This window comes from Epinephelus fuscoguttatus, linkage group LG16, assembly GCF_011397635.1.
Source record: "Epinephelus fuscoguttatus linkage group LG16, E.fuscoguttatus.final_Chr_v1".
Lineage (NCBI taxonomy): Eukaryota > Metazoa > Chordata > Actinopteri > Perciformes > Serranidae > Epinephelus > Epinephelus fuscoguttatus.
In genome coordinates, this window is record NC_064767.1 from 42,321,804 (window position 1) to 42,349,464 (window position 27,661).

Consider the following 27,661-nt stretch of genomic DNA (forward strand, 5'->3'; position numbering starts at 1 on the left):
GATCTGTTCACACACATAATTATGAAACAAATCTATCTCCATAGTCCACTTTCAGGGAGGCTCAGTTTCCCTGGGACCTAATGGAGCGGTAGGCGGGAGAGGACGCTTGGTGTATGCATGATGATTGGAGGAATTGTCTAAAAGGCTGAACCCCTTTGTGATTGACACACATGAAAATCCAATAACAAAAGATCAAAAATCACAAACCCACAAAAAGCTAATTCCACTGAAAAAGTTTCTTTATTCTGAGTCAGTGACAAGTTGCTCACAAAGTTGACTTGTGCATATATCTGTTTGGCAATCCGTTAAGACAGCTGCCATTCTTTGGATTATAAAAAGTAAAAACAAATTATTCTGGAAAACAAAAACATTGCCATTACCATGAAACATTCAGTTCTGACACTGCACTAAACTAATAACAACTCAGCATGTAGATTGCAGTGAATACCTCACTTCAATGTTGTGGTAGCACAGAAACCTGCACAAAGGTCACTCAATTGGCAGATTTCTTTTGAATGTGTGAAAAGAAAACATCAAAAGTACAGTATGAATAATGTTCAATCACTGATATAGGAAAGAATGATGAAAATATATTAGCATGCAAATTCTGTATAATGCCCTCCTACTCATTCAGAGATATTATTTGAGTCTGACAGGTATTCAAAATTAAACAAATTATACATCAAGATTTATACTTTGATCAACATAAAGCAGGTTAACTGTCTTAATGAAGAATTCATTTTCTACTTAATTCCAGATTTAAATTAAAAAAACAGTGAGACCAGAAGAAAACACTGCTGCTGTAAATGCAAAACTGAATGTGGTAAAAACTTCACTTGAAGAGCCCTGTAAGGCTTTAGCGCATAGTCCATGCCAAAGATTGCAAGGCTTTTTGTGTTATTGGCTCTAACTGCTACAATACCCATGAGCTTTGGCCGCCACTGTCATGACGACAAAGCCAGTCAGACACATGAATTACAGCTGGTGAAACAAATGCTGCATTTCCACTGGATAGTGCGGCATGGTTCTACTCAACTCCACCTCAACTCTTTATTATTTTTTTTCCAGTAGCAAAAGTTGTAGATAGTACCTGGTACCTGGTGATTTGTTGGTACCACCTCGGTCAACGATCCAAACAAGCTGAGCAGCTGAACGCAGACCACTGACTGGTTAGAAAGTGCAACAGGGCACATCCTGCAAAACCCCACCATTTTTAGCGGCTGTACAGATGCTGCATCTGTAACTGCCTGGAAAATGCAAGGTCGGGTGCTGGGTGCTACTCTTGTGCCTACTCTGTGCCAACTTTCAAGAGCAAGGCGGCAGGTTGTATCTGAGGTTGCTAAGCAACCTTAACAAGCACCATATCATAGCCTATTTACCTGAAATCAGAGTGCAGAGCTGATCCTCTTCCAGGTGCTGTTTGTGTGTAGGCCTACTGTCTGTGGGACAGATGTAAAGCTCTGGCAGCCCTGCACTAAAATGATCAACATCTTCTCCATATTTACTACAGACAGATAGTTACAGAAAAGGGAAAGATGCCAACTGTGATTGGTTGTTCCTTGTTAGATGACATGCAGCGCATGCTGCTGTGTTACAAAAGTTGAACTCTGTTTATTGCAGGGCGCAGCCGCTACGCCCTGAAAAATAGGCACTTGGGAAACCGTGCGCCCAGGATGCCATTGCTCTGGCGTTTGAGTGCATCTGCTGTGCATCTACATTGAAAACAATTAATTAGGTGGCGCAAAAAACACAGCATGTGCACGGCCCCTTAAATAGCCAAGCAACAGCAATTTTTTTTGTTGTTCAATTGACACAGATTTTTTAAAGGCAGCCCAAAAACTAAAAACTCACATATACACAATAATAAACAAAACAGAAGAGAGGACTTGGTACCAAAAGTGAGTTGGCTTGAGCAGAGCTGAGCCATGCAGTGGAACTGCAGTGTCAGGCCCTGATTAGGCCACATGGAGATGTGGCTACAGGCACAGCTACTTCAAAAACCCCTTGGCAAAACGTATTAGGCAAAGCAGCATGGTGCGCCTATGGAGTAGGGCTGCATATGCAACCTGATCATGAAATGTGGAAAAAAAATAGATTCAAGCAGTGCTCTCTCTCTCTCTCTCTCTTACACAAAACTATCACAACATGACATATACATTCCCCCTTCTCTCTCACAACTAGCTAACTAGCTAGCTAGCCTATTTACTAGCATAGTAAACAGCATTATCAGCGGAGAAATTTGCCCGGCTGCTCATGTTACTGTGTGCATGCGTTCACCAATAAACACCTAATACTGGGATGACCCTGAATTATAAAGTTCAATGTATTGAAATACCACTCTGTATTTGTCATCATCCTGATGTGCTTACTACAATTACTGACATCAAAACAGGAAGAAGAGATGGTGTGAGGTGAGTTAGTAAAGCCGGGCTCTTGCTTGATTTGATTGGCTGCCTGGGCCAAGTGTGACACTGATGAGCAGTGCAACCACGCCTTGCGCTGAAAAGTTGAGATTATTTCTAACATTTATGGGTGTCTAAAAAACGCCAGAAAAACTGACGTGATGCAAGAGAGGAGCACGAGCCAGGTACAACATACCATAGGAAAACAATGGTTTTGTTAGTGATGCATTTGTTTAGTTAGTGAGACTGACTAACTGTAACTACCTGAGCAAACGAACTGACTACACGCTGAAGATGAGTTGCACAATGTCCTTACAGTGATATAAGCACAATAATGCACGCTAAGCTGTTCCAGTGTAGAAAGTAATACATGTACTTTTACTCTCTTAAATTGGGGTATACACCTCTCACTACGTTGACTGATACATTTAGTTATGCATACTTTCTATATTAAGCTAATCTCACAAACTGGCAATTGCTCCCACACACACACACACACACACACACACACACACACACAATGCAGACTACACCCAAGCCAAATCAATTCAGTTTCAGCCAATTAAGTAACCCTAGATTCCAGCGGCACAGCTGTACTGCAGGCCAGCAGCCATGCCAGACAATGCTTCTGAAGATTGTTTGTTTTGTTTTGTGTGAAGAGATTAAACAGAGTGCTTCACAGCAAATATTTGTCATTTGTCTGATTCCTGATATGGCACTTCAATAGTAATTAACACTTCACATTTGTTATTTTTAGTCTACTTTTTGAGGACCTGTTTGAACATAGTACATTGATTTAATAAATCACATCTACTACTAAAGTATTGTTCTATGAGATGGCTTGCAGCTATACTGCCAGACACTGCTATGTGTGTGTCTCTGGGGGAGTGTCAGTGCATAGCTGTATAGATGCTGTTCATCATAGCTACCATTACCATCCATCAGACCCGAATATTTCATTCAGCTCCGAATATAGCGCAGTAATCGACAGGCTCATGTGTTGTTCTTTCTGCCACTAAATCCATCTTTCAAACTATCTCATGCTTACATTAACAGCAGCTCTATGTAAGAGGCTTAAACCAAGGCTGCTGTTAGCTGGAACAGCAGTTGCAGGGAGCAACATACAAAAAAAGACTGAGGAAGTAGGCTGAGCTAAACTTTCAAATCTAAGCAATCACATACAAGCTGAAAAACAATAAGTCTCCTAGCAACCACTGTTGTGACTGAAAATGATGTGAGGGAAATGGATACGTCAGTACTGTCAAACTAAAATCACCAATTGAAACAAAAAAAAAAAAAAAGCTGGATTTTTATATCTGAGTGCATTATGACCTACCTGAAGAACTCATCAAGTGAAGTAACAAATACAAAGGGTCCAGACTGGCATTAACACATCACACCAACTACATGTTGTACAGCTCTGATACAAAACGTACAAGAACATGTGTACACACATGTAAAATGAGTCAAATAATGCCTTTGTTTGGATTAAGCGCTGCTAACAACACATTTTCTGGTTCCCAACCTAACATAGATCAAAACTTACAGTGTATTCTTATATACTCACATAAAATGTGTATTCTGTAACCTGAATTCATGCACAAAAATGTAGTTTGCAGTGTATAAAGAGCACACTGTTACAACTCTATTGGCTATATATGGCTATAGGACATGGCAAACCAAGTAAATAAAACATAGTTACAACTTGCTTAGTTTATATAAACAAAACTGTGTTAGTTTCATATTTGTGCAAAATAGAAATGTGCAGGTTAAAACAGATACTACAAAGAAACTTTCAGATATAAAATGTTAAAGATTCAGTCCCTTATTTTGTTACAGCACCCAACAACAACCCAAACCTTCCTCTCCATTCTCTTGAAGTTTTAAAGATAACGGGATGAGTGTGGAACGGAGAAGGCAGCTGAATTCTGTAAAAAGTCAGGGAGTGTATCTTTGAAATAAACTATCTGGTAAAAGTCACATTGCCTGACAAAAGAATTGCTATTGAGATTCTAACTTCAAACAACACAATAAATGAACAAATTCTACTTTAACGTTTTCATCAGGTCAGATGTTGTTAATTGTGAATCATGGTTCTAATTACTTTGTATGGTGGCCAAGAGAGCTCAGAGCACTCTAAATCAGTCAAGTAAACAGACAAAATACAAAGACAATCCAACTCAATCAACAAAACACAATAGATAATCGAATCGACAAAACACAAGCTAGCAGACAAAATAATGAAAATGTTCTGTCTTGCTTGTGGTTTGTGTTTTTGCTTGTTGTTTCTGAAGTTTCAGTGCTTTGAGCTCACTGTGCTTTTGTTGCTGAAAGGTTTGTTTTTAAAAATAAAATTGATCTAATAATTACAATAATAAAGCTATAATTACTTAAAAATTTAAAAATGAACAATAGGTGCATCCCACTCAGTGCACTTGCACCTATTCAAACAGTGAAAAGGCATTACATTTCTCTCATAACTTAAAACTACTGAACTCAAAAAATGGAAAAACAACAACAAAAAAATAAATAAAAATGAAACACCATTTTGACCCAGGTCTGTGTACAAGGCAGCTGTCAGTATGACATAAGGAATGCTTCTGTACATTTGATTTTCAATGAAACAGGAAAGTGTGACACACGGACAGAGGGCATTTTTTTAGATCATTTGCGTGTACAGTAACAGCTGTTAACATATTCTGACTGTGACGTTTTTGTTTTTAACTAATTATATTCACAGTTACAAAACAATAAAATCATTTGAAAAACAAACTTGACAAATTTAACATTATTTGAGTAAAAAAACAAAACAACTATATTGCATGCAATATATTTTTCTGCATGTGATAGAGACTGGATATGTGTTGCATGCAGATAGATAAATCATGGGTTTTTTCTCTCTTACAAGTGTCAGTCATCTGTACCTAATCAGCACGTGGACACTGCCCTCTGAGAATCTTTATGCTTATTCTGTACGTAAAATCATGTTTCATCAATGAATCTATTTACAAAGACTGAGTACTTCTATACAATCCTTTGTCTTATATGTTACAATACTTACAGTACAGCATTGGATCATGGTGTCCGTTAACACCTCAATAGAAAAAGCAAAGACTATCATATATGTGACCAGGCATGATGTTAGATGCTGGTTTTAGAGTATTTCCTCTATGGCACAATGATTCTAACAAAATGTCATAGCTGCTTGTAAAAGGATTGTTGAAAAGGCAGTGAATTAGAAAATATCAAGAAGGAATCATCAAGAGGGTATCCCTTTGTTTTTTTGTTTTTCTTGGAAACACATGGCATCTACCTGCTCTGTGAGCTGCTCTGATTTCTGTATCACAGTTAAAGTATTGATGTTACATCAAACCCAACAAATAGCATGTGCTAAACTGTCCATGCCTCACTTTCACTACAAGATAAATAGATCAAACTGTATGCAGTCAAAGAAACACATCAGTATATACAGTTGTGTCCCTGTGGCTGTGATGGTTGTCCTGTCCAGAGAGCCTCAATAACTAAACCAACGATGGTGCACCGTCTCCACTTTCCAGTCTTACCCAAGTTAATTTGCTCTCCCACTACAACCAGAGCCTCCGACGTTACTGGCCCTGTGTTCAGCCTCCTGGAAAAACGTTGAAATGCCAACTCCAGGTTTGGGTAAAAACTCAAAGATACCTCAAAATGTCTTCAAGTTTCCTTTCTGTGGCATCATGAAGACAGTCTTTAGTAGCCCTACTTCTTAGCCAGTTGGAAAGGATGTTGACCCTTTAAACATACGTGTAAACACAGTTTAGTCACTTCAGAAGTACAAGTGAATGCGTTCAGGAATATTAAATTGTGCAATACATAAGAGATTATTTATCATTAGTGTTTGATGTCCAGTGCATTCCAGATTTATTTTAGCATTAGCTCCTGATTTACTTTGATACTTTTCTTACATTTTTAAACTACAGCATTTGCATTTTATGAGTAACATGAGTGTATGAGCTGGCTGTCAGTTGAAAGCTGCTGCTGCAACAGCAATCTTTCAAGTCTTTTAGTGCCACCTACAGGTGGAATTGTACCAAATGCTGCAAAGTTGCTCAGCATCCCCATCTGTATAACCAACACATTCTTACTCCGACCTTGTCACATGTCGATGTTTGGTCATGGACTTTTCATTTCAAGATATGGCATGCAAAGTACCTGGGTGTTTTGGTTGTTAACGTTCTGGGATGCCATGTCAAATTCAGCCTGTTAAATGCATTGTCTGATTTCAAAATACACTTCTGTTTTCACAGGAATTGTAGAGTTTGCATACGATCTCCACAAAACATTGCAAATCAACGTTTTTTTTTCTAAAAAAAAATCATATTGGCACAATGGGTGAGGACTATGTCAGTCAAAGTGCCATCATCCAATGAACAGACTGTGCATATATTGTTTTGTTATGCCTCATGGTGCATGAATTACTAGCCAAAAAGTAACACATGACAACTCATCAGATGGTTGCGTTTTTGGTACCATGTATGAATATGTGATGCATTTCCAGATGGCACACCAGGGATAAAGTATCAATACTTTAGCACCTGTACTTGCTGATATTTCAGCTTTCAAAGGTCTGTCTGTACCCAGTTGAGATGTGATATCCTGCCTCTGGCAGTAGAGACTAGATGTTTTCATTCAGTTCCAGAAGAGAATAGAAAATGTAAACTGTGTGACCTCGGAGAGAAAATGAAATACACTTTTTGTTTGACTGTCCAGTTTATCACAATCTCAGATGTAAGCTTTTCGTGAAATTGTCTGCAGAATGATTCGTTTTTCATGTCTGATGAATGTAGACTTGAGTTTCTGTTCACAGACAAAGTGTTTCAGTTAGCTGAGTTTGTGTCAAATGCTTACAAACTGCGTTTGAAGGCACTAAATGTTTGACATTTTAAAGATATGGTTTGCTCCACTGGCTGGCTGTTTGGTTTCCAGATCCATTTTTAGGTTTTGGTATATGTAATGCATTATATAGCCTTGCTCTAAGGTTGTCAGCTTGTTGGGAAAAAACTCAGGTCAACAGTTTCTCTGTTCCCACATACAAGGTTGGAATGTAATAAATAATATCGTATTTATTATGCTCCCATTGAACAGCCTGCTTGCTGCCCTGATCGTTTCTAGCTGTATTACATTCGTTTCAACTCAAACTGAAGAGCTTTTAATGCCTACATGGTAAAATTGCATTTTTCTGTGATTCTCACTTAGACGCTGTCAAACATCAGTGCCTTCCAGTGTCAGACAGCAACCAAAAAGCCACCCTTTCACGTCAGCATGATATGCGGCTGGTCACCATTACTGTTAAACACTGCCGGGCGTCATCAGGAGGAAATTTGGCAGGACAATGATGAAAATTAAGAAGACAGAAGTCCAGGTAGGGTGGGGTGGATGGGTCCAACAACCACCGACTTTGATGGCTATGGAGGCTGATGTTTGCTTACCATAAGATTATAAAGCCAAACCCTGTTCTTTTTTCTTGAATCCAACCATGTGAGTGTGTTGTCTAAACGTAACCATGTGCGTCTGTTGTTGAAGGAAAAAAATGTCAGTTTGTAGTGTTGTACAGTTTGCATGCAGTCTCTTTCAAAATAAATGCACTGTGTTGGTATATTTCCTGTGAAAACTGAAGTGTATTTCAAATTCAGACAATGCGCGTAACAGGCTGAAGTTGACATGGCGTCCCAGAACGTCAACAACCAACGCACCCAGGGTAGTTTGCATGTAATATCTCGACACTGAAAGTTCATATCATGACCAAACGTTGATATTTGACAAGGTCAGCATGAGAATGTGTTGGTGATTCATGCCTGGTGTGTATTTTCTAGCAGTGCTGGATAATATTTGTGAGTGTGATGTGATGTCATCGTCATGTCATTCCATGTTATTAATGTCAAAGGGTGATTGTTGTACTGGCGCCTCAGCCTTCCAGTTTGTATTCAGCTGGCAGACACTGATTCTGCATAGAAATCCTGTCTTATCCTTTTACAGACCTGCCCTTTTGCCTGAAAACTAGTCTTATTTGTTTACATAATACTCTGTTGTGTAACCACCTGATTTAAATCTTATTTTAATAGTTTCACTACTGTCTTTTGGATCATCCATCCATCCAATGTGCATTTAACAAGCACAAACAATTGCAGAAGAGGATGTACTTTCTTAGAAAGCTGAACCAATTTAAATTGGACAACCGTATTCTGGAGTTGTTCTATAAGGACCTGTTGCAAAGTCTCCTAACCTTTGGCCTTATTTGTGCCTTTGGAAACATGTACATTCAGGACCAGAAAAAATTGCAACGTATGATCAAATTTGCAAGCAAAATCATTGGAGTTGACCAGGCCTTGGCAACTCAATTGTACAATGAACTTATTTCTAAGAAGACAGACCAGATTTTAACTAACCCAACCCACCCCATCTATATGAAACTTAAAAAAGTAAACGGTTAAGCGGCAGAATTCAGTGTGAAGCCTTTCCCAGCTTGACATTGGGCGAGAGGCAGGGTACACCCTGGACAGGTCCCTGCTGATCACAGAGCTAGCACATAGGGCAATTCAGAGTCACCAATTAAACTATCTCCAACCTGCATGTTTTTGGACTGTGGTAGTGCCCAGAGAAAACCCATGCTGACACAAGGAGAACATGCAAACTCTGAACAGAAGGGTTCCCTTCTGGGATTGAACCAGGAACCCTCTTGCTGTGAGACAACAGTGCTAACCACTACACCACTGTACCACCCCCTTTTGGATCATTTATTTGTAAATTTGTATACAGTTTTACAACTATGTGCTTGTAATTTGCAGTTCTTGAAGTAGATTGTTCTTTTTTATGCTGTCTATGGATACATTATTTAACAGAATAATACGTTTACAACAATTATTCATTATTATTATTATTATTATTATTATTATTGATAATATTGTTATTTATAATAGTAATACTAATAATTATTATTGTTGTTGTAGGTTTGCACTGGACATCATGGCAGCAGTGTAAAAAAGTGTATATTGAGAGATCTTTCAATTACATTTAAAACATGTTTAGGTCCATGTGATACTTTTGTCCAACCAAAATATTGTCTATAACATAATTAAAGAGCTCAAACAAAACCACATCATTCAGTCCATGCTGTGAGGCACACACAAATGCACCTTCAAATCCAAATGGGTTAGCATTTTTGGGAGACCACCATCAAACCAGTGATCACAGCTCTGTACAGACAGGATCACTTCAGTAAAATAATATAGAAATACCACTGGAACAATACAGTGCAGTTAATATCAGCTATAGGCTAGCTGCACCTCTGAGTAACACAAAATATATCTTTTAATTGGTCTGCAGAAGTTTACACCATATCCCGCAGCATTTTGACACTACAGTCTGCACTATAAATAACCTCTAAACATATACAGTTTACATACCTGACTTGTTACTTGGTGTTACAGTACATTAATACATTTCTTTTTAGCCTTAAAAACGAACTGAAATATTCATGTGGCAAAGCTGTCTATATTCTTTACCTCCTTCAGTTACTGAACTTGTGCCCCTGTATAATGAATACTCCTCCTCAGTCAGATAGTTTCTCAGCAGACATTTTGACATGTGACAGCAGGAAAAGCAGATGAAAATAATGAATGAATAACGGATGAATTGGATTTAGCCGCTTCAGTTTTAGGGTTCACGTAATGTGCATGCTTGCTCACTGTCACATTGTTATGGCTTACTGGCACACTTGTATGGAGCCTTTGGTCTTAGATATGCTTTTCCTTCCAGTCAAAGTCATCATGTCTCCTGTGAGAAAGGTCTGTTAAATGTCTGCAAATGTGAGAGGTAAAGTGAAAGATTTGAACTTTAAGAGCATTTGTCTTTAACTGCAAGACATTAAACCTTGGTTTAAGTGGGTCTGCAGTAGGTTTAACTTTAAGTGCAGATACAGTAATCCCTAGTGGCATTTATGTGATATCTACAGGATACAGCAGCTGGTTCAATCTTAGCTACAGGTACAGTTTAGAGATCTTGTCCCAGCCTGTTCTCATTCCAAAGTACTGCTGCTTTGTCAGATATTTTTGTGTCTGACACTTACACCAAAAGCCACCTTTTGTAGCAGTATGTTATACCACCGGGGGATGTCAGTTTGTATATGCAGCAATGCAGAACCATTTGCAGTGTTATGATACACTGCTGGTCAGCCGGACAACACGTGTTGCAGCAGTATGATACACTGCCAGACGCTGTCAGTTTGAAACCCTGCTGGTAATGACAGAACATAGCTGAAAGCTATATTAGTAGCTCAAAAGTCTCTATAGGGAGGGTGAAAGGGGCAGTGGATGGGTCCAACAGACCCTGGACTTTTACCCAGGAGTCTGGTGTTTCCTTCTCATATTAAAGTAATGTAGAGCTAAACCATGCTGTTTTTTTCTAAAACTAACCACGTGTTTTTGTTGACCTCCTGTTGTTGGTAGCGGCATCCTGGAACATCAACAACAGACACATGAGTATACCTAGTGCCTAACATGTAGACATGAAAGTCCACTGACAAAGTGGCCATATGCGATGACTTAGGATGAGAATGTGTTGCCTGTCCCATGCTAAACTAAAAGTCACCGTTGAGTTATTTTGTCAGTTGACTGATGTCAACCACAATATTTTCCTAACCATAACCAGGGAGTTTGGTTGCCTAATCCTAACCACAGACCCCTTGTATCAAAATACAATGCAAAAGGCTGCCCCCGGCACCATCAGGCATTATGATCAAGCATCAAAATATGACGAGCAGGGATGATATCACGGCATCTTAGGAACCATGGGTTTTGGGTAATCTGAAATTATGCATTTGTGAAATGCTTTTGTGTTTAAAAACAGTTTTCTAAAATGCTGTATCTTACAGAAAAGGATTATTAATTATAATTAATCTAGTGGCACTCTCTAGCCTCCATAAATTAGTAGGTTTGAAACATTTTTGAGAACGAAACCAAAATCCTCAGAAATGTACGTTTAATTGTGATGGTCACTTTGAATGCAGTCAACACTGAACATTTCAGAACGTATCTGGGCATCAGTATTTATGATCATTATGGAGGCTAGAGGCTAATGCAAGGGTTGATGTAAGGTACTGTGCAGCAAGAGGATGTGGTGAATAGGTTTATTACTGACAAGGATCCAACAAAAATCTCTCATGGCAACATCAAATCCAGGCAAACCAAAACACAAACAAAGCTTTATCAAAGAGCAGCAGCATGGATCAAGCTCCACTCCAGTCAGTCCATCCATTTCTTCAACACTGAGTCACTTGGTAAAGTTACTGAGGTTAACTTAAAGAGCACAGCTACTCAATAAAATGCTCATTAATGAAATGAAAATCCCATAGTTCTTGATTACAAAAAGAAAAGAAAAAAATTATCTCCATTGTCCAAGCCGGTTACAGCTTTCTTCATAAGTGGATGACATAATGTGACGAATGCAACAGCATGCCTTAATGGTGAGCAGCAATATTTTCCATCCAGCAATAAGGGTTGTACACTGTGCATCAGATTAGAAGACACACACACAAACAATCTACAAACACTGCAGTTAATACACAGAGCCTCACAATCATAAAGCACAAAGTTGCTGCCCGTAAAATCTGGCTTTCTGCTGTCCATCTTAACATTTACTTTTTAGAATCTGTCATGCCTGAACTTTAAAGCTTCAAATGATTAAGAGATCTTGGTTGAAACTCTCCTCCAGGACTCAAGTGTTAACAGCAAACTGTGACTGTCTGGAAGGACTTGATTCAAAATCATATCTCAAAGACTAGATTTAAGGCTGTTCCTTGATGACTGATTAACACAACAGATATAATGCTTGCATTACTTTGATAGCATAACAAGGCTAGCAGCCCCTTGTGATGCCAAAGGTTATTACAACCAACTGTAGTTAAATGGAACAGTCAGTCTATATAAATCTTCATGAAGCATTTACAGTTGAGGGTGGCACTTTTGGACTGTTCATGGAGTATTCAAAATGGAACGGCTTCATATTTAAAGGAGCATGACATATACAGCAAATGCCATGGCAAACTGCTCATAATTTTGTCGTTTTTTTCAGTATTTTTTGTGTATAATGTAGGTGGTGTAGGTGTGTATAATTCAAGGTGGAACTAATTGTGGGAATGAATGAACCATCCTAAATCATTAAGAATCATATGGGACGTGATGCAAATTTACTGGAACTCTGGGCATCATTTTTGGAGTTAACTCCAGGGGAAACTTCGTCTTGATGATTGTTTTAGACCAGAAATCCAGAAGACTCTACAATCATTAAGAATTAGTTTTGGGGATTTGTGGAAAATGATAATGTAATATTATTATTAACTTTTATTTCACAGATAAAAAAAACATTAAATTGTGAAGACAATAAAGCCCCCACAAAATAGCATTTTAATTCTTGTGTGAGGTCTTCTGGCTTCATGTGAGTGAAGAAAATCTCTGCTAGTAGCTAATTTGTACAATATAAAATGCCATAGGTTTGTGCTAATAATATTAGCATGTTGTATTTGTTTGGAAAACATGATTAGTAAAAGACAGCTGGTCAACCTTGTGAGTTGTAATGGAGCCAAATTTTGTAACATTACCTTTGTAAAATATTGCTGTTGTCCCTGGCCTCATATGAGTAAAGGAAATCTCTGCTAGTGGTTAGGCTAATTTATACAATGTAAAATGCCAAAGGCTTGTGCTAATACCATTAGCATGTTGTATTTGTGGGGAAAATGTGTCCAGCAAAAGACAAGTGCTTTGACTTTGAATCCTGTGTTATAGTGAAACTGATTTGTGTACTTGTGTTTGAAACTGTCGCTATTAAGCCATGTTTAATGTACATTTAATGTGTATTTTGGGTGTGTTTTGAATCAACTAAACCTTTCAGCACTTCACAGAAACCCCACTGCCAACTTGTGTTTTGGAGGTGTAACTTCAGAGTGACACAGACACACAACTGCACAAGTTTAAATTTTTGCAATGGCATAGGCCATGTGCGTAGGCTACAGCATAGGCTCCACATAGAGCTGACGCACAAGTACAAATCCACCCTTACAGTGCCAAAGTTGGAGGCCCTGCTGTCAACAACTGAACCTATGAAACTATAGCCTGACTGATACTGGGTTTTGAGGCCAATACAGATATCGTTGTTTGGGACTTATAAAGCCCTGAAAACATTTAAAGGCAGTAAAATGAGAAAAGAGGAAACATAAAGGTTTTTTACCCTTTATCGTAACCTAAGTGGAAGAAAATGTTCAGAGCTTTTCTTTGTACACTTCATTTGTACCATTTAGGGTAGTATACTCTGACTGCTTGATGTATTGGGTTACGCTATAATTGTGACCCCTCTGATACCCTTTCATTGCCCACTGTCACTGATGGGTGCCACATAATAACAATCCAAAATGTAATAAATAGTAGTTAATTATGAATCTCAATAAATTATACACGTAATGTATGATAGAAAAATCAGTTTAACGTAGTCAGCATTTTTTTTTTTACATCATAAGCAGGTTTACATCATCAGTTTTTATTATTTCTTTTTTGAATGCAGTTATAATGTTAAGCACAGCTATTATCAGTTTCCACAGGATCTGTACCAATTTCATGTCATCTGGCCAATATTTATTGAGATATGGTGCTCTGAACCAAAGTGCCTGGATGGACTGATGGACCAACATTGCCATCCTATCATTAATGAGACAAAAAGAATGTATACTTTGGTGACAGCCTTAAATCTGATCCTATAAGTCTGCCTGTCCATCAGTACAATATGAGCATATGACCAAAAATTCAAAGTACAGACTTTAAACAGCTTTCTGTCACTAGTGTTTATGCAGTGCCTGTAAATGGTTGATTTTAAACACCTCATCACAAAGAGGAGAGTTCAGCTAAGACTTTCCAAATGCTAACACATGATTTTTCCAGCCCCACACCTCAGTGCAGCATGGTCTATTACAATAAAACTGAACAATATCATACAATAAGTTAATGAGCATTATCCACTTAATATTATGCACAAATATCATGCAGATGTTGCAACATTATTATTTTTACTTATCCAATCATATTAAAATAGTGCATAGATATAAAATCCAATACATAAACACTATCATATGTATTAAAATAAACAATCTGTACAAAAATGTTGCCATATATTTTTAGGATTTCATTTTTTCCCACATATAACAGAATAGGGAAAAGTAAAAAAATAAATATCCTATGTACAATCACACAAGTCATTCCAAAGTTATCGTCACTGCAAGTGGAAAACAAAACGCAAATATATCAAAGGTTAGTTCAAACAATGTTCACAGTGAAGTTAGCATATAGTATGTCAGCTGCTGCAACACAAATCACATTGTCAAACTCTCAACTTACTTTATTCCAACATCCTGGTACAGGTAAGCCATCGTCTCCCTGGATAAAAAAAAGCAAGATGCAAAGTAAAAAATAAAGTATGATAATAACATTATTGTGAGTGAAGCAATAACACATACAAAAGCAGCTTATAATTATATAAATTAAACTGTTGAAATTAGTATTCTCTTTTTTAATTGCCCTTGTAAAATGTGTAGTTCCAATCTGTGATTATGACTGGCTGAGACAGATTCAAAGCCATTGTAAAATACTCTATGAACACACATAATTACAATTTCAGTACAATTAGGCCATCCAGGGCTCTGGAAGTAAACACTCCCTTGTAAAATGTATAGTTCCAATCTGTGATTATGATTGGCTGAACCAGATTCAAAGCCATTGTAAAATACTCTATGAGCACACATAATTACAATTCCAGTACAATTACACCTTTAATAGTACTGCACCAATTAGTCACCTATTGTTATATGGGACATACAGTTAAAGAAGGCAACCGCCAAATGAAGCCCAAATCATTCATCATCCGCAAGCATGAGAACGGTCATAAGTACAGTATGCAATGCTGACATTCACTGAATGCACAACAACCATAAAAATGCTGGGAAAGAAACAAAGAGAGCCTACAGGGATTTATGTTTGAGCAGTGAGGGAACCAACTGTGTCCTCTTGCTTTGTTGGAGAAATACCTGTCATTGCCGCTGCCCAATCGACCAGCCATTAAGTGCCATTCGAGGTGGACAAACTCCACCAACTAGTTAGCAATGTTGTTTTATTACAGTGTAATGTTAGCTTGGTTACCCAGCATATACGGGGCTACACTGTAAAACAAATGATATTGCTGGCAAGTAAAAATAGCTCAACAGCTTTTAACTGTATTTATTCAATTTTTTCGCCCAAACCACGTTTTACATGACTACATTGAACACATCATAAGAACACAGTAGTCGTTTTTACTGAATAGAGCTAGAACGCATCATAATGCATTCAAAGTAGCCATTTTTACTAAAGAGAGTTTGAACGTATCATAATGTAACTTAATGCACCCCCCATTAGCTGCAAACAGCTAACGTTTAACTAACGCTCGTCCTGCTGATTTTACCATGAATTCCTTGTTCACAGTGTAGCATTATCAGGGAAACAAAAGGGTGCATCCTCTGACCTGAGGATAGCGAGTTCACTGTGTCCCTTTATCCCGCAGGCATCCCAGGGAACATCACGGGTTGTCCCAAACACGCTTTTTATTGCCCTCAAGATGACGGGACTCCGGCTGCTACTACCCATCTCGTCACACAACAGTACGATCACAGAGCTCATTTACCAAACACTCATTGTATTCTTGTTGTAACTGCTCACTGATTGAAGTTTGGCCTGGAGCCCTGCTCTTTGCCCTGCACATAACTGATGGGTAACACTTCATAAGTCAGCCCGTGTTTTAGAGTGTACCTCTCGCCCACTTTCCCCAGAGTTAGCGTATAACTCCCGGGAACTCACATGTACTTTCCCGGGAGTTAGAGCATAATTCCTCCCGGTCACTTACCACATACTTTCCCAGGAGTTACAGTATCCCTCGCGGTCACTTACCACATACTTTCCCAGGAGTTAGAGTATCCCTTGCAGTCACTTAACACATACTTTCCAGGGAGTTAGAGTATCCCTCACGGTCACTTAGCACATACTTTACCGGGAGTTAGAGTATAACTCGTCACTTATGTAATTTCCCAAAACTTATGGTTTAATTTCCTTATATGAATCTGTATATGTATGACGTGCAGTAAAAACAAATGCTTTTGCCCTTTGCTCATGGCAGTTGATTCAGTCACTTTTATGTAGCCTATGTGTCATCAGGCAATTTCACCCACACTCTTTTAATATTTATGTTTTGTTTACATTTCATTGAATGAGTTTGAATATGAATATGTCAAGAAATAGGTCTATATTCTGCAAATTGCCTAATTAACGGGCAGGCTGGAGTACAAAGCAAACTTACCTCTCTCAAGTGCACATCTCTGGAAGTCTTGTAGTGCCATCCGAGGACGAAACACAAACAATACAGTAATGTAATAATATAGCCTATATATATCTTAAAATACCCAATGATGAGTCATGAAAAGTTATAAAATGTTTTTATTATTTAATTACACAGAAATCACATGGTAGGTGCTGTTCTCACATCTACAGCGTGCTTTCCCCAGAATTTACAGGGAAACTAGGCAGTACTTTCCACCTAAGTATATACTAACAAAAGAGACCGGGCTGGATTATGAAGTGTGCACTGTTTGCCCGTCCTTAGTCTGAAAGTACTGGGTAATTTCACAAAAACTTACAGGGAAACTAGGCAGTACTTTCCACCTAAGTATATACTAACAAAAGAGACCGGGCTGGATTATGAAGTGTGCACTGTTTGCCTGTCCTTAGTCTGAAAGTACTGAGCTAGCGATGTCAGTTCGTGCTGCAGATGATATCGGCGCCCACCGCTGTGTAAAGTGTGTGCTTCCTTCCAACTGTTATACCACACTAACTTGGCGTTGCGACCTACTCGTAACAGTAAAGTGCTACAGTTGTTTTGCCTCAAGGTCGTTGCCGTTTGTATTTGTGTTAGTAGTGTACTGTATACATTTGCACTATTACAGTTGGTTATGGATGTTATTAAAGATGACTAGTCAAGCGTAACACAGTGTGTGTACTGGTGTAGCCCACAGTTTCGAAATATGTGTGTTGATAGCATACATGATTTTGTTATTCATAGTTAAGTTGAAAAATGTTAAACAAATGGTTAAAAACATTAACTTTGTAGTTAAAAAGGAAATACGTATTGTTTGTAATTGATTAATGTGCTTAATAATCACAAGTTATGGCTTAATAGGCTAATAATTCATGATGTGAAATGTAAAGACAGGATAAAGTATTCCATGCTGAGAAAAACTGTACAGTTAAAAGTTATTCATCAGCTCACTTTGTGTTACTGTGATGTATTTATGTGATATTGATTATGGCCATAAAACAATTGAAGTTGATGATGCAAAATAGTAACAGCTCTGTTTCTACACAGGTGAGGTTTTTGAGATCCTATGGAAAATTACATGTGGATTTGAGATTCTACCTGACAAGAGAGATGGCGAGCCATCCATGAACCTGATCTCTGCCTTGACCCAAGGAATTGGATCAAGATCACCTATTATCCGCAGGAGCCCATCCATTCTTCCATCTCCATCACTTGAGCATCACACTCCAGTGTGGTAGTAGTATCACAACGACCTTTTCCACTTGACTTGTGACTTAAAAATGCATTTGTCACAATAAAGGATTAAAACTAAACTGAAGAGTTTATAACAGAAGGAACAAAAGTGAACTTGAATAAGACAACCAGTGGAACTCTGTTATTTTTTGTCAGGGACACTTTGATTCGTCTTTGTATTATTTTCTGGTAATATTGTTACCTTGTGAAGCATCGAACTAACTGTTTTTAAAGGGTTAACATCTGAGTGCCACGCTACAGACTAAGGACAGGCAAACAGTGCAAACCTCATAATCCAGCCCGGTCTCTTTTGTTAGTATGTACTTAGGTGGAAAGTACTGCCTAGTTTCCCTGTAAGTTTTGGTGAAATTACCCAGTACTTTCAGACTAAGGACGGGCAAACAGTGCACACTTCATAATCCAGCCCGGTCTCTTTTGTTAGTATATACTTAGGTGGAAAGTACTGCCTAGTTTCCCTGTAAGTTTTGGTGAAATTACCCAGTACTTTCAGACTCATCATTGGGTATTTTAAGATAAATGTATTCTATATTATTACATTACTGTATTGTTTGTGTTTCGTCCTCGGATGGCACTACAAGACTTCCAGAGATGTGCACTTGAGAGAGGTAAGTTTGCTTTGTACTCCAGCCTGCCCGTTAATTAGGCAATTTGCAGAATATATATATATATATTCATATTCAAACTCATTCAATGAAATGTAAACAAAACATAAATACTAAAACCCTGGAGTGTGGGTGAAATTGCCTGATGACACGTAGGCTACATAAAAGTGACTGAATCAACTGCCATGAGCAAAGGGCAAAAGCATTTGTTGCACTTCATACATATACAGATTCATATAAGGAAATTAAACTTTAAGTTTTGGGAAATTACATAAGTGACCGCAAGGGATACTCTAACTCCTGGGAAAGTATGTGGTAAGTGACCGCGAGGGATACTGTAACTCCTGGGGAAGTATGTGGTAAGTGACCGGAAGGAATTATGCTCTAACTCCTGGGAAAGTATGTGGTAAGTGACCGTGAGGGATACTGTAACTCCTGGGAAAGTATGTGGTAAGTGACCAGGAGGAATTATGCTCTAACTCCCGGGAAAGTACATGTAAATTCCCAGGAGTTATATGCTAACTCAAGCGAGGGATTTAGGATGGATTGGATTGGAGTTATACGCTAACTCCCGGGAAAGTGGGCGAGAGGTACACTCTAAAACGCGGACTGACTTATGAAGTGTTACCAACTGATGTGACATAATATGAAAACATCGGTTGCTGCCATTGGTGAAAGTCATCTTATTTGTTGACCCTATGGAGCTGGAACAGTCTGAAAATGAATATATGCACACAGAAATTAATAAATGCACAAAAAAGGATTCACAAATTTATTTTGGGGATGCCTGTGGATATTCTCATTTATCCAGGTCATAGTTATCTCAAGGCAATTGAATGGAATGCAACTGGACTTAGTTTTGTCTTAGAAGACATTTCACCTCTTTAACCTTGACATGTTTCGACTGGCAGTCGAAACATGTCAAGGTTAAACTACATCTCCTTAAAAACTCATTGTCTGGAAAAAAAGAAACTTTCTACACTTAATCTATTTTGAGTAGACAAAATGAACCTAATTACACTATTGTAGAACTTAGTTGGATTGGCAGTAAATTTGACAAGAGATTTCCTCAAGACACAACAGTGCTGCTTTATTTCATAGCAGAAAGAGAGCACTGTTGTGCCAGAGCTGGCTGAAGCTTTGCAGTTCCTGGGAAAGGTAGATTGTAAAAAGAATATGAGACCAATGGGAAAATCACTTTTAACATGTGGAAGGTGAAAAGGATCGACAAATTGAGCCTTCCTGACATTTTAACATTGACATTTTAAGAGATACCAGTGTCAATAACAGGCTTTGTGTAATAGAGATTACCAATATTTAGCAATGCAGTTTCATTTATTTAAGCGATTATTCAAGGATCCATGAATACATTTAGTAATACATGTTGATGTGTAAGACTTAGCCTTATCTGTGAAAACGAGATTTAGAAAAAAAAAGAGACCTAGCCTACATTATGGAATTCTTTCTCTGTTACCACAGTAGGTTTATGAACTATGATCAGGGTACTTTCCAATACCAAATTTAACACTCCCTGAGACTACATTTCACAAACTTAGTTTATGCTATGAATTGGCGATATCATGAGAGTAAGGTTATCTTGCTATACTTAAAGGTGAGAAGCTAAAATTGTGGGCTGGGTGGTGAGGCTAAAATATGTAATCCAAAAGAAAGAAAAAAGTTCTACAATAAGGCTTTCCATGCTAATACCAGGATTTTGACCAAGTAAATGAATGTAGTTCCAAACTGTTTTTCACCACCTGTGGTATTCTGTGCCTTAAGGATGGAGAAAAAAAGTGCTCCATGCAAGAGATGGTGTAGGAAACGAAGTATAATGAAGAAAGGCTCTATTATACTTGAATAACAGTTTCAAAGCTTTAAAAGGTCCAGTGTGTAGGATATGGGGGATATATTGGCAGAAGTAGAATATAATATAATAAGTATGATTTTATAAGTGTATAGTGACCTGAAAATAAGAATTATTGTGTTTTTGTTACTTTAGAATGAGCCATTTATATCTACATAGCAGAGATGGGACCAAGTCATTTTTTTGCAAGTCACAAAAACATCAAGTTTTTGCACTCATGTCCCAAGTCAAGTCCCATGCCAAGGCTGACAAGTCCCAAGTTGAATTCCAAAATTCTTAACTTTGAGTTTTGAGTACTAAACAAGTCATGTTGCGCTCTTCACCCAAGTAATGCCATCTTAACAACAGAGTGATGAAAAAAATTACAATAAACACTTCTAAAAACTAGTATTTATCTATTTGTTAAAACATGTTCATTAAAACAAATGTGACTACTGCTGACATTGCACGTTCAAAGCACATAGCCCTATTAACCAGTGTGTCTGTCCTATCTTGTTGTAAAGTCATCTTAAATTAGAAAAATGTCTATAACTTTCTCTTACCAAATTTGTAAGACATTTTCTACAAGACTATTGTTTCTTTAAAGTTGTATTGTTTATTGTTGCATGTTTTATGTTTTCTGTCTAAATGAAATAAAAAAGATGAATGTTAACAGTAGGAGGACTGTGTTCCCCCTTAGATTTCTTTCCAGCAGTAGTACTGAGGTGCATTGGCTTTAGGTATAAATTTGTACACAGTTGTAGATTTCAAATGACACTGAATAAAATTCCTCCCATACCTCATTTGCTGTTAGAATCACTCCTGCATGTGGAGGTAGCTGTAACATTTGACATCTAGTAATCACTTCAGTTGTTCTTTTATCTCAGACATGTATTAAGGTGTTACATAATGTGTGCAATTCAATTAGCACTTTAACATGGGCAGTGTGCAATAATATTAACCCATAAAAACCATCGCACCTTAGCACTTGAGCACTTAGCACATGGCACTTTAATTTAGCACTTTTGCACTTTCAACTGGTCCCCCAATTCTTGGTTTATCGTGTCTATATTACTGTTCGCTATATGTTTGTTTATTTGTCGTTGTTTTGTTTTTGTTTTTGATTAGTTAAACATGAACCTGCCAAGTGACTGAGGATGGAAATTAGCCATTGGCTACAATCCTACATATTTACCTTTAAAGCCCAACTTGCAGGTTGGAGACCATGGTGAATAAATATGTAGAAAAGAATCAAAAAACACGCACATCCAAGGGCCCGACTGGGATGGGTGCTGGATCAAAAAATAGAACACTTACAAGAAAATGAGGAAGATCCGCACACCAAGGAGCAAATGTGTGTGAATGCACAGCAGTTTGAGAAATAGCTTCTGCTCGAAACGCCACGCAACGCAAATAAAATTCCTTGTTAACGGGAGCTCCTTGGTGTGCGGATCTTCCTCATTTTTGAATAAATGTGTAGGAAAATGATGTAGAAACTCGATTAAAACAAAAAACAAAAACATATACACACTACAGTGACTTTTGGGGTTGTTTTTGTGAGAGAATTTTGCTTCCGCATCTAAAAACCCACTAACCGGAAGTGACGTAGCGTAAGGGAGTCCGGCCGAGTTCGATTGAGTGTAACAATAATAAACATGGATCCCAGTACTAGTTTTGAGACTGAAGAGGTTGAAAATGTACATTCATATGCATATGACGGCCCACAGTCTTATAATTATGAGCCTGCTAGGCGTCCAAGAGATGTGGTGTGAGGAGAACCAGTGGAGAACTTGGCAGGTGTCTTGGTGAGCAACCAGCGTTAGCTAACGACAGCTAACGATGTTTAACACTGTGTTCACATCACAACATTAAGTTTGCCATCATGTATTAGGCTATAACAAAGCTACCAATAGTTCTACCAGTATTAGATAACTAATGCTACTTACCCATAACAGAAACTAATGCGCAAATATCAGCTTGTATCAGACGTATCTTGCTATGTGTGTTATAACTCCGCGTTACGGTGTATTGACGTCCGCAGGGGAGAGAGGGAGAGAGATACGAAGATTTCCTGATCATTTTTTGTATTATAGGTGCTTGTGTGGGAACTGCCAGCCCATGTCCTTGGCTGTGGAGAGTATGTGCTGCAGGGAGGTGGATGCCTTCTGGGCTCTGGTGAAGAATCTGACCCCCAGACCAGATATAACATGCCTCACACTGCGACCCGAAGCTCGCGGCCCCGCACATACCCCGAGGCTTGGGTCTACCTAGCCTCGGGGGTATGTGCGAGGGCGGGCGGGCTCCGCCAGGAACATAATCCTCCTGTCCAAAATGAGCGCTGCACACGACCGCGTTTTTGGTCACAGATGAAGCCGTGAAATCGCGCCTCTTCACCTGCACAAAACGCACCCAGGCACGAAAACTCCTTTTTCTGTCCGGAAAACGGTGGACTTGATGTCCTGACAGACTCGAGTTTGTGCAACCTGCACGAACACAATAATTCGGCATAATCACAAATGGTAAAATGCACTGTTAACAACTGAAAAAATACTAACTCACAAGTTTACTACCGCTCATACTCACTACCACCTACTACTGCGCATCGGACAGAGGCAGGGTCAAGGACACAGAGTCCCTCTCGTGACATAGTATCAGGTGATGCTGAAAAAAAAAAGTGTTCTTAAAAGAGGAGCTAAAAAGAGCCACTTTTTCCTCTGAATTTGTGTCTCTATGTCATGTAAACCATAATAAATCCTGTCAGTTTTGAAAGGATGATCACACCAGTGGCGATTGCTCTAAGACTGCAAGGGAAGCTCAGCTTCCCCTAAAATGTCAAAAAACAAGTGGTCAAATATGTACTGTTGTGTTTACATTTCACTGACAAAATATGCGCTAGAACGCGTTCAGCTTTTGTTCAGAATCAGCTACTTATCACAGGTCACTGACGCGACTTTCTTCTCATTCATTCCCGTAGCGTCACAGTGCACAGTTTTCTTTGTTAAAAACTACTAGCGACAAATCTAGCGTCTTTTTCTGGTGTTATTGGAGACTGTACTCGTGTTTGGAGACTCTGACTTCTGTCGCTCTGCAGTTACTGTCCCCAACGAGCAGCAGGTGCTGCTGTGAGCCCCTCCACCATCCCAAAGCACTCACAGGTGGTCACACTAGCCTCGCGCAGCAGCCCCAGCTAGCGAGCGAGCTAGCAAGCTGCACATAATGGCAGACAATTTGAATATTGTCGACCAGATTTTGGCAAAACCATTTGATAGTCTTCCTTACGAGGAGAAACTTAGAGTTAAACAGCAGGGCAGATGAACACCTCAGACTGATTTGGTGCAAAGGGTGGGGAAAAGTAACAGGTCTTTTCAGCTATCCTGGTATGACAAGTACTATATTCAAACCAGGACTTGCAGGGCAACAGGGGAAAGCTGTGTGATTTCTTGCTGTTTCTTAAAGACATGGAGTTGGATAATGCAATGCCTCAGCTGTACAAACTGTTGTCATTAGTGGCAACAATTGGAGCTACATCTGCAGGTGTAGAGAGGAGCTTCTCCTGTTTAAAGCGGCTCAAGTTTTACACCCGCAACACAATGGGCCAAGGCCGTTTAAGCAGCCTAGCTCTGCTGGCCATTGAGAGGACACTGGTCAAGTCCCTAGAAAAGAAGCCTAGTTGGTACGACAGGGTCACAGATCATTTTCTTGAAAAGGAACGGAGGGTAGAATTTAAGTATAAATAAACCGACACATTTTATGATGTAGGCCGAAAATGAGCTTCCCCTCCTTGAAAGACCAGCAGCCGCCACTGGATCACACAGACACAAGAAACCTACAAATCAGCCATAACAGATCACTGTAAAACAGAAAAACATTTTATGGACTGGGACAATTATATATATAATTATATTTCTGTCATCTGACCGGCTCTTCTGAATGGCCGTAATTTGACCATCAATCAAATTATTTACAACAAATATTGGCTGGTAGCATAGCGCCACTGAGGAGCGCTGCTGTTAAATATTTAGCCTTAAAGTGACAGTGCACCCAAAAATGAAAATTCAGCCATTATCTACTCACTCATATGCCGAGGGAGGCTCTGGTAAAGTTTTAGAGTCCCCACAACACTTACAGAAATCTGAGGGAGAAGTGGCTACACTTAGGGTTGCCACCTTGGATTTGTGAAAAAAAGGGACACTCAACCAAATGTTTGAGACGCAGGGCTTGGCCATTATTACCAGTTCAGACTGACCAATGAACATGAAATTCGGACATAGGAGACCAGATTTGCCATCATTTCATGTCCTTCTATGTGCCTGTATTTTATATTATTTTTTTATATCAATGAAAAAAAAAAACAATCTGTGTTACTAAATTCTTACATTTTTACATGTATCTCACCATAGCAAGTTGGAAGTTGACATATTCTGCCATATACGAAGAGGGGAGACTCTCTGGAATCTGGCAATATAAGAACCATGATGGAACATTCTGTCACTTCACAGCTGTCCAAAACATGTGGTTTGTGTCAGGCGGACATGATTGCCAGTATTTTTTCATTATTACAAGAAATTCCATTGACTCATTCACAAGTCAAAAATGTGTTTTATCTGAAAGAAACATGCAATATTTACATCTAAGATAATAGAAAAATAGTCAACCAAGTGCAATGATGTCCTCCAAGATAATATTTGCCACTTTGATTGCAGTAAAAAAAACATGTCCCCCTCAATGTATATATATGGTGACTACTGCCCTGTCAGCATGCATAATTAGGCCTCAGTTGTCTGGGTGCGCAAAGGTGAAGTGGCTGGTGTTGTCATACAAAGTTTAATGGAGTGTCAACTGGACAATATGGAGATATTTGCATCTTGAAAGCCGGACTACAAATGTGGATAGACAGGGAGAAACACACGCAAACCTAAGACATGGTAAGATACGATATTCCTCACTATATGAAGTGACTGATAACAAGATCTGTATAATGTGTTGTAAAGAAATTCGTCAGGATTTTATTTGGTAGACAATTAATCTGGATTTATAGCATGATGGGATGACAGCACAATCATGTGTGTGGTATCAATGGAAAGCTCTGCTCCTGCACTTTCATGTGATATGCGTGGCATTTCTGTGCGAGCCTGCATTCGCGAGTAATCCATCCAAGAGTAATGTGTGTGCAAAGCTGTATGAAAGCTCTGTTATACATAATTTTAGTGTAACTTTATCATTTTTTTTTTGCTGTGAAAACATTCAGAAAGCTACGTTTCCGCTGTTTCACATGATATGCGTGGCTTCTCGCTATGACACACAGTCGTGGAGAAAAACCATAGAGAAGAACAGGTGTGAATTTGGACGCACTATGCGTTGCTCTGGACTCCTTGGCCTGCTGCTGCATTTTCCTCAAAAAACAGGACAAATTGTGTCCCGGGAGAGATTTTTTTTTTTCCTGGGACAGCTGATGAAAAAAGAGAACAATTCTGGGAAAAACAGGACGGGTGGCAACTCTAACTACACTGTGCTGACATGAGTGCGCTTGCGTGCGAGACCAGCGAAAGCACGTGAACACACATGCAGGCGGTGCCGATGTCTCACGGTCTTGTGCAAGCGCACACATGTCAGCGCAGTGTACACAGAAGTAGTTAGAGCTACAGGCTACAATGAGGCTAAAAACAGAGTTCAAATGATGTTTTTCCAAATAACTTTTTATGTCGGGGCTTCAGGACACTTGGATCACTATGGACAAGCAGTATGGAGTTATTTTATGGTTTCAATTCTGTGCTCTTGGACGTTTTAATCTGGGTCGCCGTCAGCCATTAGTTGTGCAGTTGTGCTGCTAGCCACTTCTCCCTCAGATTTCCATAAGTGTTGTGAGGACTCTAAAACTTCACCAGAGCCTCCCTTGGCATATGGGTGAGTAGATAATGGCTGAATTTTCATTTTTGGGTGCACTATCCCTTTAATGGCACACTTTTTAAATAACAAACTCTTTAGTCTTTGGGCTTGGGGGAAGTGTCTCAAGTATTATCAAATCAACAGACTAAAGTCCAGGTGAAGTCATTGGTGTTTAAGTCCAATTCGAGTTGCAAGTCATTTTTGAGTTTGTCAAATCTAACGTCATCAAAGTTGTGCCTTGAATCTGACTTGAGTCCAAGTCATGTGACTCCAGTCCACACCTCTGCCACATAAGTAGTGGGTCCCCGTCCATAGAAATCACCATGTGGCACCATCATGTTTCTACAGAAGCTCAGAACAGACAAACCAAACACTGGCTCTAGATATTCATGTTTTTGCATCGGCCACCATAGTTTGCAGCCCCTCTGCCATGAGCAGTGTCAAAAAAACCCAACTGATTCTTTAATGTGAAACTGCTTTATTCTGTGTTTTTACTGGTTTTAAACACCTGATCAATTTGTTTTGGAGAGGAAAAGACCTCTGTGGATAACACGGCTCATGGTAAAAACCTCATGAACATCTGGATCTTAAGTTACCAGAGAGAAAAAGTTAGTATACATTAGCAGGTGCTGGGCTAGATTCCCATCTCTGATAGGTCAAAGAGCATTGGAGAAATACTGATATGCAACATGAAAGTCCTTTATTCAGTGTTTTTGCTGGTTTAAATCACTAGGTCTGTTTGTTTTGGAGAAGGGGAGAACTCTTTTGACATTTCGGCTTCTGGTAAAGAGCTCCTGAACATCTGGATCAGAAATAAGTTGAGCACATGTTATTAGAGAAAAAGGGTAAGCACACGTTAGCAAGTACTGGGCAAGCGTGCTGTCTGCAATGATACAAACAGGGCAGGAGAAACCCTGATTTGTAAGATGAAACTGCTTAATTTTTCATTTTTACAGATTTTAATCACCTAGTTCATTTGTTTTGAGCAGGACAAGACCTCTGACCAACAAACACTGAAGGAATTCTAACTAGGAGAAGTTTCAGCGTACTGCAATCTGCACTCCTCACCACTGGATGCCACTAAATCCCCTTGAATCTTACCCAGTGAACCTTTTAATTGAAGACAATATCTGGTTATAATAGGTGATATTAGTAACAATCATATATCTGCGTATGAAGTTAAGATAGGAAGTTTTAGTAGTTGTGATGGATAGGTTGAGGTAATGAGTATTGCCTTAGAGAGGGAAAGGGTTGTA

The 27,661-nt window shown here is 38.9% G+C and overlaps 1 protein-coding gene across 2 annotated transcripts in view; it reads right to left on the bottom strand.

Moving 5' to 3' along the window:
• Positions 1-198: 198 nt before the first annotated feature.
• Positions 199-27,661, bottom strand: part of col13a1 (collagen, type XIII, alpha 1) — a 200,598-nt gene continuing 173,135 nt past the window's right edge. The window contains exons 39-40 of one of the 2 annotated variants that reach the window (XM_049601203.1): positions 14,819-14,857; positions 199-6,173 (exon numbers count right to left, since the gene is read on the bottom strand). In XM_049601203.1, coding sequence (XP_049457160.1) covers positions 6,141-6,173; positions 14,819-14,857 — 72 coding nt within the window. In that variant the 3' untranslated portion in view covers positions 199-6,140. The remainder of the gene's footprint in view (positions 6,174-14,818; positions 14,858-27,661) is intronic. The other variant, XM_049601202.1, reaches the window with a different exon arrangement.